This window comes from Neofelis nebulosa, chromosome 18 (genome assembly GCF_028018385.1).
Source record: "Neofelis nebulosa isolate mNeoNeb1 chromosome 18, mNeoNeb1.pri, whole genome shotgun sequence".
Classification (NCBI taxonomy): Eukaryota; Metazoa; Chordata; class Mammalia; order Carnivora; family Felidae; genus Neofelis; species Neofelis nebulosa.
This window is the reverse complement of record NC_080799.1, coordinates 7,302,798-7,317,368: the sequence shown is the minus strand read 5'-3', so window position 1 is coordinate 7,317,368 and position 14,571 is coordinate 7,302,798. Positions and strand designations below refer to the sequence as shown.

General features: G+C 55.0%; 3 protein-coding genes across 5 annotated transcripts; 2 read left to right on the top strand and 1 right to left on the bottom strand.

Moving 5' to 3' along the window:
* Positions 1-64: 64 nt before the first annotated feature.
* Positions 65-6,262, top strand: GAL3ST4 (galactose-3-O-sulfotransferase 4). The gene is made up of 4 exons (XM_058711352.1): positions 65-186; positions 1,336-1,646; positions 1,827-2,130; positions 4,822-6,262. The coding sequence occupies exons 2-4, from the start codon at positions 1,522-1,524 to the stop codon at positions 5,854-5,856; spliced, it is 1,464 nt and encodes a 487-aa protein (XP_058567335.1). The 5' UTR covers positions 65-186; positions 1,336-1,521; the 3' UTR covers positions 5,857-6,262.
* Positions 6,263-6,488: 226 nt separating this feature from the next.
* TRAPPC14 (trafficking protein particle complex subunit 14) lies at positions 6,489-10,920 on the top strand. Its single transcript, XM_058711351.1, has 11 exons — positions 6,489-7,124; positions 7,325-7,420; positions 7,527-7,656; positions 7,802-7,888; positions 8,052-8,172; positions 8,276-8,423; positions 8,554-8,636; positions 8,724-8,887; positions 9,417-9,571; positions 9,800-9,993; positions 10,126-10,920. The coding sequence occupies exons 1-11, from the start codon at positions 6,714-6,716 to the stop codon at positions 10,277-10,279; spliced, it is 1,743 nt and encodes a 580-aa protein (XP_058567334.1). The 5' UTR covers positions 6,489-6,713; the 3' UTR covers positions 10,280-10,920.
* Positions 10,921-11,162: 242 nt separating this feature from the next.
* On the bottom strand, positions 11,163-14,389 carry LAMTOR4 (late endosomal/lysosomal adaptor, MAPK and MTOR activator 4). Of its 3 annotated transcripts, none has more exons than XM_058711357.1 (4): positions 14,236-14,389; positions 13,682-13,762; positions 11,857-11,974; positions 11,163-11,523 (listed from the first exon to the last, which is right to left on the bottom strand). In XM_058711357.1, exons 1-4 carry the CDS (start codon positions 14,236-14,238, stop codon positions 11,477-11,479), a joined length of 249 nt encoding a protein of 82 aa, XP_058567340.1. In that variant the 5' UTR covers positions 14,239-14,389; the 3' UTR covers positions 11,163-11,476. The 3 variants fall into 3 exon arrangements, with proteins under 3 accessions (XP_058567340.1, XP_058567339.1, XP_058567342.1); XM_058711356.1 differs by having other exon boundaries at positions 11,163-11,506; positions 14,236-14,388; XM_058711359.1 differs by lacking the exon at positions 13,682-13,762 and having other exon boundaries at positions 11,163-11,506; positions 14,236-14,353.
* Positions 14,390-14,571: the final 182 nt, after the last annotated feature.

Below are 14,571 nucleotides of genomic sequence, written 5' to 3'. Positions count from 1 at the left end.
GAGAGCCAGAGACACAATTAAAGACCGAGCAGCTGCAGGGACTGGCGGGACAAAGGGAGGGAGGAGGAGGAGCCTGGGCGCGGAGCAAGTTTGTGGGGAAAGTTGAGCACAGCGCGGAGCCGGGCGGTGGCTGGGGTGTGCGGGAGGGCCAGACCCCGATCTCCCTGCTGCTCTTCAGGTGGCCTGGTGAGTGGGCAAGTGAAGCTGAGGTCGCAGCCAGTGGAGGGACTCTCGAATTTATGGGGGGAGACCTGGGGGGGAGGGGGTCACAGAGAGAACCTCGGAGGGGGCCAACAAAGGGCTGGCGACTGACTGAGCGGTCACCAAAGCTGGAGGGGACACAGGGCTGAAATGGGAGTAATGGGAGGAGACAGAGATGGATGGAAGGAATAGAAGAAATCAGGACACTGGAGGGAGTCCGGTGCGGTGCTGGATCCTGGGGGCTGTGTTGGGGGAGGGAATTAGGGGGTGATGCCAGAGGGGGCGGGTCTCTAGGCAGCAAGTGTGGGTTCTCCTTACCTGGGGTCACTCCTAGCTTGTCCCAGAAAGGGGTTGTCAGGAAGGGCTGTGGCCCTTGGTTGTGGCTGTAATCTGAAGGGGTGGGTCCAGACTCCCAGTTGATTAGGAAGCTGGGGCCTTCGGGGAGGAACTCAGAAGCTCGATGTTTGCATCTTTCAGTATCCTTATGTCGCAGAGTTTTTTTCTCTCTCTTTCCAGCTCCACCCTCTCCATCTTCTCTGGGTGCAGAGGGGATTGGAAAGCGGGCACAGGGGTGTTGGGGGGGGGGTCCGGGGATCTGAGCTTCATAAGTCACCCGTCTCCCCCAGCTTTTCATACACTGGGGTCTGCCTTATGCTGAGAACGTTTCAGAAGAGAAAAGAAATGCCCGAGTTTTAACTCCTACTCATGACAAAGTTGCTCCTATAGTTTGACCTCCCTGGGTTCAGCACCCTGTGCCTGTCTGACCCTCATTCCCTCCTTATGGCTGCCTTCTTGGCCTCAGAATGGGGTTCTTCATCCCCATCTGTCACAGGCAGAGGAACTCACGAGGAAGCCGGGCGTCCGGCTGATGTCCATCTCACTGTCACATGAGCAGATTGGTCTTTCTCCCCTCCTCTCTGAATCCCTGAGGCTCAGGGAGAACTGCAGGTGGGGGTCTGGGGAAACTGGAGACTGATGTCAGAGGAGTACTTGTGGGCCACCTGGAAGATCTGGGTGTAGAGAGCACATGCCCCTCTCCGCAGGCTCCCACTCCTGGTATGAGCTGTAGCAGCAGGAGAGAAGGCTTTACCCTCTCCTTAGACTCCCCTCCTTTCCCCCTCATTTCCCTTCTAGACGCTGACAGAGGCAAAAATCTGCTAACTCAGGGGGCAGACTCAACCAGGGCTGCGAGCAGGCCTGGGGAATGACCCCCCGATCTCCAACCAGCGCCTTCCACGGCTGCACGGCTGTCTCAAGCTGTCTCTGCCTCTGTGCCTGGCCCTTGCCCTGTCCCTCGATAGCATCACCCTTACCTGCCACATGGGCCCTCTGTCTCCTACCAGGACCATGCGCCTCTGGGGGCCTCGGAGCCTGGGGTTGGCTCTGGGAGTCTTCATGACCATCGGATTTGCCCTCCAGCTCTGGGGGGGCCCCTTCCAGAAGAGGTGAGTTCCCATCTTGTCCCAATGCCTGATAGATGCCCCCTATTTGCTCCTCCCTATGCCACCTAGGGCTGTGACTCTTGGTGACTCAGAGGAGGTTCCATGTCCTCTGTCTTTGCTCCACAAGATGCCCACTCACCTGCTGGTGAGGGACAGGAAAATTCCCCTCCCATCTCTCCCCAGGCTACCAGGCCTGCAACTCCGACAGCCCTTGGCCCCATCCCTGGGATCAGCTGCTTCATCCTGCCCACCCCGGCAGCGACTTGTGTTCCTGAAGACGCACAAATCTGGGAGCAGCTCTGTGCTGAACCTGCTTCATCGCTACGGGGACCGACACGGGCTGCGCTTTGCCCTCCCTGCCCGCTACCAGTTCGGCTACCCAAGGCTTTTCCAGGCCTCTCGGGTCAAAGGCTACCGCCCTCAGGGTGGAGGCACCAAGTCCCCCTTCCACATCCTCTGTCATCACATGAGGTTCAACCTGAAAGAGGTGAGGGGCATAGAAGGGGGTGGGTGGGACTGGAGAGAGATGGTCTCAGGCCTGTGGTCAAGACCACCAGGGGAGGAGGCCCCAGGCAAAATTTGGTCCTCACTCAAAAGTTGGGCATGGGGGTCACAGTGATTCCTATTCTCCTCTCCTCAGCTGTCTCTTGCCTAGTAGTTTCTGGTAGCCAAAGTCCTGCTTTCTCACATCTGGAGCTTTCTGGTCTCTTTCCTTGGCCAGTTTACCCCACTGGTATCAGTGCCCTGACAACTCTGACTCCCCAGACTCTCCCTCCAGGGGCTTCTTGCTCTTCTTGGCCCTTTCTATTAACACTACCAGGGCCCCTGCTCAGCCACTGCCTTCTGACTACCTTCCTCTGCCAGATATTGAGAATCAGCTCCATGCCAAGCCCTAGCCCGGTCCTGACCCCCTCCTCCCCAGTTCTAAAGGGGAAGGTACATGCGTGCACTCACGAGCTCATCCATACATACACAGGAACCCGAGAGCTCTCAGACACAGAAAATCAATGTGCAAATGACAACATACAGGGAAGGAACTTTTTTTTTTTTAATTTTTTTTTTAACGTTTATTCATTTTTGAGACAGAGAGAGACAGAGCATGAATGGGGGAAGGTCAGAGAGAGAGGGAGACACAGAATCTGAAACAGGCTCCAGGCTCTGAGCTGTTAGCACAGAGCCCGACGCGGGGCTCAAACTCACGGACCGCGAGATCATGACCCGAGCCGAAGTCGGACACCCAACCGACTGAGCCACCCAGGCGCCCCAGGGAAGGAACTTTTACTGAATACTTACTGAGTGCTGGGTTCTTACCTCACCATCACCTTGCCAGAAAGGCATTATAAGTGTCCCCATTACACAGATGAAGAGGGCAAGTTTCAGAGAGCCTAAGTGACTGGCCTCCTTCATAGAAAGCAGCAGAGCTAGGATCTGAACTTGGGCCCGTCTGCTCCAAAGTCAAAGCGCCTTCCCTGGCATGTGTGCATGCATATGTGTGTTTGTATTTGGAACTATGAGGAGAAGATTCAGCAAAAGAGGTGGAGCTTTCTGCTGAAGTGAGTTTTAAGGAAAGGTTTGACAGAACTTTGTAGTAAGAATATCAGGTATTTAAAAAAAATTTTTTTTAAGTTTATTCATTTTTGAGAGAGAGAGAGACAGAGTGTGAGCAGGGGAGGGGCGGAGAGAGAGAGAGGGAGACACAGAGCCCAAAGCAAGCTCCAGGCTCTGAGCTTTCAAAACAGAACCCGACGCAGGGCTCAAACTCATGAACTGCGAAATCATACCTGAGCCAAAGTCGGACGCTTAACTGACTGAGCCACCCAGGTGCCCCTTGAATATCAGGCATTTTAGAGGAAGCAGAACACCAGCAAAGCTGTGGTGGTGTTGGTGGCACGTGTGTAACAGGGGAAATGTGTGTAGGTGGCAGAACCCCAGATGCTCCCATGAAGCCAGAGCTGGAGAAAGCAGCTGAGGAGTATGTGTGGGACCTAAAAGGCAGTGGGGGGGGGGGGGGGGGGGGCGGTGGTCACTGCTGGGAGTGACATGATGACAATGAGCTTTCAGGCAGGCTTCTCTGGTTTTTGACCTTCATTGTCATTACCATTCATTGAGTACCATGCGCTCCCACATTCAAGGTAAGCGTTAACGCAGATTTGAGATGCAGGAATGATGGCTCTGAGAAGCTCAATGACCTGCCTAAAGTTACACAACTGGTAAATGGCTGAATTGGGGTTTATCCCAGGTTCACCTGATGCCACAGACTGTTCTTTGCACTGCTCTCCTCTGCCTTCAAAGAGACACTCAGTTCACAGGTGGTGCTCTGCGGGCATACCCACATTAGCAGAGCAGATTGGAGGTTGTTGTGAGGGGTGTTAGGTTCAGTGATAAGCTGTATTCAGAGGCAGAAACCCTTCAGGGAGCCCAGGAGCTGGGTTCTGATGTGTATGTGCCTGTAGGACCATGCTAGGGAGTGGCTCAGCCCAAGTCTCACCTCCCTTCTTGCTGAGAAGTTGAATCACATGTCCCAGGCTTCAGGGTAGCAGCCTACCAAGTGTCCATAGCTCCCCAGTGCCCAGTCCAGAGGTGTCCTTTACTTTCCTAGATGCCTAGGAGCCCCAGAAATACCCTTTCGGCCATCCTGGGGTTGGCCTGCCCACCTGATGCCTATACTTGAGACAGCATTATGGTTGGCCCCTTTCCTCCCTTTTTGCTGCCAGTGACCCACTGGCACTCTGGGAAGAGGCCTGAGGCCAGTTCCTTTCTTGGAACTGTGACCAAGAGTCCCAGGGTAGGCACTTAATAGGTTTTTGTTGGAGAAGTGAACACGAAGTTTGATTCTTAGAGATTTGGTTCTGACCAAAGCCACACAAAAAATCCCAAGGAAATTAATGTTCTCAAGGAGCTTCCCACATTCCAGGTTCCTTCATATCCTTATCTCCTGTACCTCCATAATCATTTGGTAAGGTATGATTATCCCCATTTTGCAGATGAGCAAATTGAGTCTTAGAAATGTTAAGTAACTTGCCCGAGATTTGTCAGTTAGTGAAGGAAGATAGGGGTTCCCAGCAGAGCTTTAAGAAGGTGATTTGAGGAGTCTAGGGAATCAGCCAGCAATGGGCATGCTCTTAGTTTCTTCCTGGTCCACTTCTTTCTCCCTATGCCTGTTTTCTCTCCTCCACAGGTACTCCAGGTCATGCCCTCTGACAGCTTCTTCTTTTCCATTGTCCGAGACCCAGCAGCTCTGGCCCGCTCTGCTTTCTCCTACTATAAATCCACCTCATCAGCCTTCCGCAAGGCACCATCATTGGCTGCCTTCCTGGCCAATCCTCGAGCCTTCTACCGGCCTGGAGCCCGTGGGGACCACTATGCACGCAACTTACTCTGGTTTGACTTTGGCCTCCCCTTCCCCCCAGAGATGAAGACCAAGAGAGGGAATCCTCATCCCCCTAGAGACCCCAAATCCCCACAGCTGAATGTTTTGCCTTCTGGCGCTGGCCTGAGAGCCCACTATACCCTGGATCCCAGTGCTCTCCTCCATCCTGCTCCTACAGTTGCTGGTGGTCACAGCCAGACATCCAGCCATGCCTCTTTGGATTTGGGGTCTTCATCCTTCATCCAGTGGAGTCTGGCCTGGCTGGACTCTGTCTTTGACCTGGTCTTGGTGGCCGAGTACTTTGATGAGTCACTGGTTCTACTGGCAGATGCCCTGTGCTGGGGTCTAGATGATGTGGTGGGCTTCATGCACAATGCCCAGGCTGGAGGTGAGCAGGGCAGAAGCGCGGTCAGCAGTGGTGGACTGACTGCTGAGGACAGGCAGCTGACTGCACGGGCCCGAGCCTGGAACCACCTGGACTGGGCTCTCTACGTTCATTTCAACCACAGTCTGTGGGCACGGATCAATCAATACGGCCAGAGCCGGCTGGAGAGTGCTGTGGCCGAGCTCCGGGCTCGCCGAGAGGCCTTGGCTAAACATTGTCTAGTGGGGGGTGAGGCTTTAGACCCCAAATATATCACTGACCGTCGATTCCGCCCTTTCCAGTTTGGGTCCGGTAAGGTTTTGGGCTATGTACTTCGGAGTGGACTGAGCCTCCCAGACCAGGAGGAGTGTGAGCGCCTGGCTACCCCTGAGCTACAGTACAAGGACAAGCTAGATGCCAAGCAATTTCCCTCAACAGTCTCTCTGCCCCTTAAGACTTCAGGGCTACTCTCCCCGTAGCCATTAGACTACTAAGTTTTAGCTTAAAAGCAGCTAAGCCACAAGGGCAAACATGTTTAGTATGGGGCAGCCAGATGCCGTTTCTGTTTCCCTCTGAAAGCATGTTTGTGCCCTAGACGATGAGTGGAACTTTGCACAGATGTGGGCACCAAATCCTCCAGCCTGTGTGGAGGAATTCCAGCAGTACCCCTCCCCCCAACTTTGCCCCTTCCCCTTTCCAAACCCCTGGCAGGTCCCCATTGCACTCTCAAAAGTCCCCTGGAGGAGCAAATCATGGAGTAAGCCAGAAATAACTTGGAACTTGTGGGTTGGAATAATGTGTCCATTTCTCTATGAATTATTTGGTTCCAGACTATGCTCATTTAACTGTGAAATGTTTGTGAATGAATAAATAATTTGAACCTTTGACTTGCATTATGTAGGGTGGAAAGGGGGCGGGATGTTCCATCTTCCCGGGAGAAGCGGAGTTGCAGGGGGTCCCTTTAATATTTCTTCTCTAAGAAACCTGTCTTGTCTCCCCTAAAGCCTTCTTACTGCAGCCTAACCCCAGCCGGACCCCGCCTCTCTCCCCAGCGGTCCGGTCACCCACAAATTCCGGGGGCCCGGAGGCCACGCCCCTTCCTTTCCGCTTCCGGTTTCTCTCCAGTCAATCGGCCCAGCAGCCCGGTTCCGGCCCTGCGGGGTCTCGGTTCCGGGTTCGTTGCCCCGGTTCCCGGCCCCGGCCGGTCTCCCGGGCCGGCCCGGCCGCGCACAGCACCCGTCGGGTGTCGGGACTCCCCAGCCCCACCCCAACGGCCCCCTCGCCCTCCGCCGGCCCGGCCCACCTCGCCCCCGGCCCGCGCCGTCCTCGCCGCCCCATGGAGTCCCAGTGTGACTACTCCATGTACTTCCCGGCCGTGCCGCTGCCGCCGCGCGCGGAGCTGGCGGGGGACCCGGGCCGGTACCGGGCGCTGCCCCGGCGCAACCATCTCTACTTGGGGGAGACTGTCCGCTTCCTGCTGGTGCTGCGCTGCCGGGGAGGCGCAGGGTCCGGCGCCGGGGGTGGCGCGGGCTTGGGCTCTCGAGGGGCCTGGGCAGAACTGGCAACGGCCTTGGCCGCCCTGGCGTCGGTCAGCGCCGGAGGCGGGGCGCCCGGGGGCGGTGGGTCCGGAGACCAGGATCCCGAACCCCCAGGGGGCGGGGATCCCGGAGGTGGGCCGTTGTTTCGAGGCTGCAGCCCCCTCCTCACCCACGGCCCGGGTCCTGCTACCTCAGGGGGAGCGACCACGGTGAGGAGCTTGGGGTGACACGGCACAGGGCGGAGGGGCGGTTTGCTGGGCTCCAGGGACAGGAGGGGGATGGACACTGGGGGCATGAAGGAGGCAGATGAAGGAAGCCAAGAAGAACCGCGTACAGCACATCTTAAAAGGGGACGCTGCAGGCTGCCTCTTTGACTCTCCCGCCCTTTTACCCCTTTCGCAAACACCAGCTGCCTGTGGAGGAACCAATTGTGTCCACAGATGAGGTCATCTTCCCACTCACCGTTTCACTGGATAGACTGCCCCCCGGGACACCTAAGGCCAAGGTAAGATTGACAAGGGGTGGAACTGTTGTCCTAATTCAGACTCCCTTTCTAAGGCAGGGCTGGCTGGCTCTCCTCTTAACTGTGGCCCCGTGTCCCTTGTTCTCAGATTGTAGTGACTGTGTGGAAACGGGAGGTTGAGGCACCAGAGGTCAGAGATCAAGGCTACTTGCGCTTGTTGCAGACCCGATCTCCTGGGGAGACGTTCCGGGGCGAGCAGAGCGCTTTCAAGGCCCAAGGTGGGGAGAATGTAGAGGGGAAATGCTCGAGTCTGAAATTTAGGGGATAGAGTGGAGGGGTGACACTGGCAAGCGCTGGATTAGAACTGTGTTGGGGATGAGGTCTCTGCCCAGCTCATCAGTTCTTGCCTCGGCCCTCCTGCAGTGAGCACCCTGCTGACTCTGCTGCCCCCTCCGGTTCTGAAATGCCGCCAGTTCACTGTGGCTGGAAAACACTTGACCGTGCTCAAGGGTGAGCAGATCTGTGGCTTGGGTCTTGGGTAGCAGCAGGGGCATTGACTAGGTGGCAGTTACTCTGGGCACACTGGTGGGGATCGGTCCATTTGGGAGGGGTAAAGTTGGGGTTTGAGGTGTCCCGGTACTCTCAACTGAGCTGACCTGGTTACCTCCAACAGTGCTGAACAGCTCCTCCCAGGAGGAAATTTCCATCTGGGATATCCGGATTCTCCCAAACTTCAATGCTAGTTATCTACCTGTCATGCCTGATGGCTCTGTGCTGCTGGTGGATAATGTCTGGTGAGATCCTGAGGAGGGGCAGGGATGTAAAGTGGGGATGGGGGCAGGACCAAGAGCTCTGGCAGGAAAAGATCAAGCTGTGTCGCTCTTTCTTCTGAACTAGTCACCAATCTGGGGAAGTCTCCATGGGCTCCTTCTGCCGGCTCCCTGGTACCTCTGGCTGCTTCCCCTGCCCGCTTAGTGCCCTGGAGGAACACAACTTCCTGTTTCAGCTGAGAGGGGGAGAGCAACCCCCTCAAGGGGCCAAGGAGGTGAGTATAGGGGACTGGATGCTCAAGGAAAAGGTTAAGAAAAAGCAGTGGGAGGGAAAGGCCAGTGGGCCACAGAAGATGAGAGGGGAACCTCAGGTACACACGATGTTTCCCTTTGTCTCTCCCACAGGGCCTAGAAGTTCCCCTGATTGCTGTGGTTCAGTGGTCCACCCCAAAGCTGCCCTTCACCCAGAGCATCTACACCCACTACCGGTGAGTTTCTGGGACTCTCCGCTGGACACCATCCTTTCACCTTTGTTTGGCAACACACACCCTTCTTCCCTCTCTCACTGCTTCTAGCCTGCCCAGCATCCGCCTGGACCGCCCATGCTTTGTGATGACTGCTTCTTGTGAGTCCCCCGTTCGAACTTATGAGCGGTTCACTGTCACCTACACACTGCTCAACAATCTCCAAGACTTCCTTGCTGTGAGGCTTGTGTGGACCCCGGAGCACGCACAGGCTGGTAGGTGGGCTGTCAGGCTCTGGGGACTTGTCCCAAAAGAGGAGGGGAAAGGAAGTTATAGAGGTGGGGGCTTGTGGCAGGCTCCTTTGGCTCTATACCTAGGTGGTCTCCACAGTGTTACAAACGGAGAGATCAGAGAAGCAGTGGGGCAGTGATTTTAAGGACATTGACCCTGGATCTGGGCTCCCTTGTATATTTGATTTCTATCTCTCCCCTTCACTAGCTGTGTGACCTTAGGTAGGTTACTTAATCTCCGAGCCTCACTTAGATTCCTCTTTTCTAAAATGGGGGAAATAATATCTCTTAGGATTGTTAATGGTGATCTAATAGTGTAGCATAAGTGAAGTGGTCAGAATAGACTTCAGCACACAGTAAGGATTTGCTATTGTTATTTATAAAGTTCAACAAAAGAGAATATATAAAGACTGTGCTCATGAAAAGCCCTTTGCGAACTGAGAAGTGCTGTATAGATGGGTTTACTGGTGGCTGTTTCTGCCCCCCCCCCCCCCCCCCCCCCCCACTCTCCCAGGAAAGCAGCTGTGTGAGGAGGAGCGCCGGGCCATGCAGGCAGCCCTGGACTCCATTGTCTGCCACACGCCCCTCAACAATCTAGGCTTTTCCCGGAAGGGCAGTGCGCTCACCTTCAGTGTGGCCTTCCAGGCTCTGAGGACAGGGCTCTTTGAGGTGGGCTGGGGAGGGGCTGGGCTTATGGGTTATGGGAATGTCAGGGTGGGAGGAGTCCAGGCCTCCAGCCTCTGTGGAGGAAACACCATGGATGGCACTGAACAGCCGGGCAGAGGGAAGGGGGAACTTCCATCCAACGTTGGCCGGGCAAGTGGGGAACTTGATTTGAAAGGAGGGTCGGGGCCTGGAGGCTGAGCTGGAATGCTGACCTGTGTCTCCCCGCCCCAGCTGAGCCAGCACATGAAACTGAAGCTGCAGTTCACCGCCAGTGTGTCCCACCCTCCGCCCGAGGCCCGGCCCCTGTCTCGAAAGAGCAGCCCCAGCAGCCCTGCTGTCCGGGACCTGGTAGAGAGACACCAGGCTAGCTTAGGCCGCTCTCAGTCCTTTTCTCACCAACAGCCCTCCCGGAGCCACCTCATGAGGTATGGAAGCCGTGGGGGGGGGGGGGGGGGGGGTGGTGGGCTCCGGACTGTGGAGAGGCCAGAGTTGGAGGGGGAACAGGAAAGGGTCCTGGGGCCCAACCAGAGCCCACAGCCTCTGCCTTCCCCCCCCAGGTCAGGCAGCGTGATGGAGCGCAGGGCCATCACACCTCCTGTGGCCTCCCCCGTGGGCCGCCCCCTCTACCTGCCTCCGGACAAGGCTGTGCTTTCTCTGGACAAGATTGCCAAGCGCGAGTGCAAGGTCCTGGTGGTGGAGCCTGTCAAGTAGCACCCTGCCGGCTCTCCTCCCTCTTACGCTCCCAGAAACCGAAAGCCCCCTGGAGGGGGCCCTTGCTCCAGACTGTGCCTCCCCTGGGATGCCTCCCACCATGGATGAGGAGGCCCAAGAGGGCCGCCTGTCTGTGTCTGCTGATGAGGGACAGGGAAGAAGCTGTGAAATGGGCGGGTATGGCTGCAGCACTAAGCCAACAGTATTTCCCCGGCTCCCTGGGGGGGGCTGGCCCCACCCCAAGGCCAGGGGCAAGGGCTCCGAGAGCCCCCTTGCCCCCCTCCCACCCAGTACCCTGGTTCTAAGTTTACAAAGTGTATTCCTTGTTCCTATTAAGTTGTCTCTCCTGACTCTGACACCCTCCCTCCCACCCACCCGCAGGGCTGAGATTAGAGGGTGGTGATGGCAAAGGGACCCTGACAATGGCCCTCCTGTCTCAGGGGTGAGGGGGGATAGCCAGGTGGCCTCCTCCTGCCCCTCATGTTTACGTTTGTGGCCTGAAGCACTTTAAGTTGTGTGGGCGTTTTTTCTTTCTTTGTTTCTTCTTCTTTTTTTTATCTCTCTGTTCCTATAACTTATTCTCCAACTACTGCTTCCAACTGAAATAAGACTATTAAATGCCTGTTCAGGAGGGAGAAGAATGACCTGCATTTGTGTGTTGGTGGCAGGAGCAGAGATCTCAGGGGCTCAGAACGGTTCCCTTCAGTAGGCACACAAATAGCTCCCTTCCTATCGTACTATTCTCCGACTGCCAGTTTTGTATGCCCAGGTGCCTTGCCCCCCCCCCCCCCCCCCGTCAACACACGACTGTCTCCCTAGAAGATGGAAGACTGACTCACGGTGTAACCTCCCTCACCCCCCATCGTACACACATCCCTAGGCCTGGGAGCATCAAACTCATGTTTATTAGGAGGGAGGGAGGGAAGAGGGAGATCCCCTTGCCCTCACTCTCCTTGACACAGTGCAAAGTCCCCAAGCCTCTGCCCTTCCAGGTAGGGGTGGGGCAGTGGGTGAGCAGAAAGCCTTAGTTCTAGCAGCAAGCCAAGAAAGAGGTGGAGGAGGTTTGTGTCTTCCTCATCACAGAGGCTCATGGACCCAATCCACCTCTGCCCCTTGCCCTCTGGCAGGCTCAGACGTCAACAGGCTCCCGGCCTCGGTTCTGCCTCTTCACCACAAATACCCTCTGTCCTGACACGGTCACCAGCAGCGTGTGTTCTCCAAAGACCACTGGAGAGGAGACACACCTTCCCCCACCCGGGGGAGGGAAGGGAGCACAGAGTTAGTGGGGTACAATGGCCTCTACACAGTCACGCAAACTGGTGGGATCAAAAGCCAAAGGCATGTGATAGTTCAAGGCTCAGAGATTTGAAGATAGGAGGGCTCCATTAAATCCCCTTCCTTCTCTTGGTTTCTCCTGATTGCAGGAGTGAATCCCAAATGGAAGAAAGTGGCCAGAACTAGGGATCTCAGAGATGGTGAGAGATTGGCAAATTTTTTTTTCCCCGAGAAAAGAAGCCTCTGGGAGCAACTCCCACCCCCTCCCATCACCACCATTAGGGGCAGGGGCTGAGGCTCACCCGATAGGCGCTTGAAGGGTATGTTCGTGCTGTGGTGCAACCGGAAGCCACAGGCCGTGCTGACCAGCTCAGAGATAGCACTGGCTGCCTGCTCGTCATTCTCTAGATCCCCAGATGACTGCATGCAGATGGAGGAAGGAGAGCAGAAATTAGGGAACAGAACCGGGAAAGAACTGTAAGAACAGTCACTTTGGCTCTCGCACTTGTAATTCTCCCTCTGAACTTTACGGTACTCCTAAGGATACCCCCATTTTTGGAAAAAAACAAACCTGAAATTTTCCTCTGATATTGCTGCTCTTCTTGATGCCATCCTGTTTCTCATTCTTACAACATGGGCCTTCCCCCAGTGAGCACGGACTCTCATTCATTTCTTTACTGACCATTTTTTCCTAATCCCTGAAACTTGATTTCTCCCTGTGTCCCCACTTATTAGATAAATCCACGTTCTCAAACATCTGTGCCCGCCCAGTACTGACTGGTTCAAGGCTCTGTCTTTTCCTCAGTCTTTCCTCTGGTTGCCCTGTCTGTAGAATCTGAAACATACACATCCTCTTTGTCCCTGAGGCCTGCCCTACTACCTAGCCCTTGGGTAATGATGTGACAGCGGCCCAGGCTTCCTCTTTTCCGGTGCTTGTCTCAACTTCCTCTCCTAACGTCCTCAACATGGGCCTCCCAATTAGATTAAGTTCAGTGCCCTTTGCTCTCTGTGACATTCTGTACCTCAGTATCCTCATCTGTAAATTGGGACAAGTTCCTATTTATGGGCTCATGGTGAAGATTATGTTGAGGTATCACTGGTGAGATGCTTAGAACAGCTCCCAGCAGTATATACTAACTGCTCTTACTCTGTTTCTAACCAATGTCTAAAGTCAAGTCACCAAAATTACCCTTAGTTCACCCCCTCCCCAATCAACTTCCTTTCTTAATTTCCTATCTGCCATGGTGCCATCATTCTAGACTTGGGTTCACTGTCTTACTAGACAGAAAAGTATCTCCATTACCCGTCTCTAGTCATTGCCAAGATATATTGATTCTTCCTTTAAAATTTCTTCTCTTCTTGCTCTTCACTGCCACCAGACCCATCCCAGACCTAGATTTTCAAAGCAGCCCTCACCACTTCTGAATCTGGCCCTTTCCCGTCTATCTTCACACCTAATAGAACAATCTTGCTTAACTATTTCGTCAGCTCACGTTTCTGTTCAAAGCTCCTATCACCCTCAAGATTAACATAAATGTGCTAATCCAGCCTTGAAAGTCCTCCACAGTCAGATCTTTCCTTACCATATTCTCTTCTTCCAAACCTTTCCAAATCTCTTCAACACGAACCTACCATGCCTACCCTGAGTACTCTCCTTTTCTGCCTGTTCACAACCATCCATCCTTTAAGACCAGCTGAATTCTCACCTCCTCCAAGAAAGTCTCCTTGTCATAATGTAAGTTATAACAGCTTTTAACCTTAAGCCTTGTCTCTCCAGCTAGATTAAAAACTTCTAGAAAGCTAACACTGTATTGTACTACGGAACAAACAAAATACAAAGGATCTTGAGTAAATACCAAATAAAAACATATTCGAGAATAACGTGGGTAATATCAGTTATCAACAAACCTATAACTAGTTGTCTGAAAAGATAGTAAACTTCTACCTCAGAAGTTCCCAGACTATGATTCCAGAGATTTTATTTGATTAGTTACCAAAAGCTTACTACGTGCCAGGCATGATAGCTAACAGTGAGAGTGGAGACAAATTAGGCTAAACTGGGTGATGTTAAAAGGGATCACTGGGCCCTGTGTCCTTGGGGGACCCCCGCCCTTGCCCACAACGCACCGCCAGCACTGCGCCTTCACTCAAAACCAGGTAGCCGAGCTGGTCTGGGATTCTCTCCAGCCCCTGGGTCAGTGCAGAAGTCTAGTGGGTAAAGTTGCGATTGGTGAGAAGCATGCCAAGGATGGCCCTCGATGCCCTTCATTTGCAAACCCATGTCTCTCGTAACAGTGCCCCCCAGACCTTTCCCCAGCCAGGGTCCTTCCAGACCCTCTCCCCTCTACAGAGCCTTCAACACGGAGCCTGAGGTTCCCATCTTCCTCACCCTCTGACCCTGGGCTCCCTTGGCCTCAGCAGCCCCATCAGCCCGCCCCATCTCCAATTCTCCTAGTAGTCCACCCCTCCCCCGCAGACTACTCGCCAGCGTCCGTACACCCTCCCACAGATCCCTCCTCAGCCCTCTACGTCGCCTCCCCTCCCATCTCCATTCTCTCTGCGTCCCGGGGTGGACAGGAGGTAAGGGCTGAGTGCAGGCCCAAAAGGGGGCAACCAAAGAGATTGGGGAACAGGGATGCGGAACCCCTGGCGCGTACTCCCGCGCATGCGTTCTCACTCACCATCGCAGCCTTAGGTGCTGGGGGCGCTCCCTTTCAGATAGGTAGCTTCCGGCTCCAGACCCAGGTCACGTGCCTTCTCCAGGCGGTCCCCTCCAGCCTTGCGCCTCCGGACTTTAGCTCCGCCCCCAAAGCGCGGATTGGAACATGACTACATCATCAGCCTTAATCTGCCAGTGAGGAGCGCCGCTTCCCAGAGACGCAAGCGGATTGGTCGCAGGTCCGTCCTAAATACCCATCTCCCAGCCCCTCAGCCGCAGATTTAGAGGACAGGGGGGCGTGTCGGTGGGGGGGCGGGGGTGGGGGCGGGGCCGGAGGGAGGAGGGCGGGCTGAGGGTG

What these genes read in the sequence shown, in the direction of transcription:
- GAL3ST4 (XM_058711352.1), top strand. Translation starts at nt 1,522, where the DNA reads ATGGGCCCTCTGTCTCCTACCAGGACCATGCGCCTCTGGGGGCCTCGG. An exon ending in GGGGGCCCCTTCCAGAAGAG is followed by an intron (nt 1,647 to 1,826) that starts GTGAGTTCCCAT and finishes ATCTCTCCCCAG; the next exon opens with GCTACCAGGCCTGCAACTCC. An exon ending in TGAGGTTCAACCTGAAAGAG is followed by an intron (nt 2,131 to 4,821) that starts GTGAGGGGCATA and finishes TCTCCTCCACAG; the next exon opens with GTACTCCAGGTCATGCCCTC.
- TRAPPC14 (XM_058711351.1), top strand. Translation starts at nt 6,714, where the DNA reads ATGGAGTCCCAGTGTGACTACTCCATGTACTTCCCGGCCGTGCCGCTG. An exon ending in GAGCGCTTTCAAGGCCCAAG is followed by an intron (nt 7,657 to 7,801) that starts GTGGGGAGAATG and finishes GCCCTCCTGCAG; the next exon opens with TGAGCACCCTGCTGACTCTG. An exon ending in AGCATCTACACCCACTACCG is followed by an intron (nt 8,637 to 8,723) that starts GTGAGTTTCTGG and finishes CACTGCTTCTAG; the next exon opens with CCTGCCCAGCATCCGCCTGG.
- LAMTOR4 (XM_058711356.1), bottom strand. An exon ending in GTGAAGGCGCAGTGCTGGCG is followed by an intron (nt 11,975 to 13,681) that starts GTGCGTTGTGGG and finishes ATCTGCATGCAG; the next exon opens with TCATCTGGGGATCTAGAGAA. An exon ending in ACCCTTCAAGCGCCTATCGG is followed by an intron (nt 11,507 to 11,856) that starts GTGAGCCTCAGC and finishes TCTCCTCTCCAG; the next exon opens with TGGTCTTTGGAGAACACACG.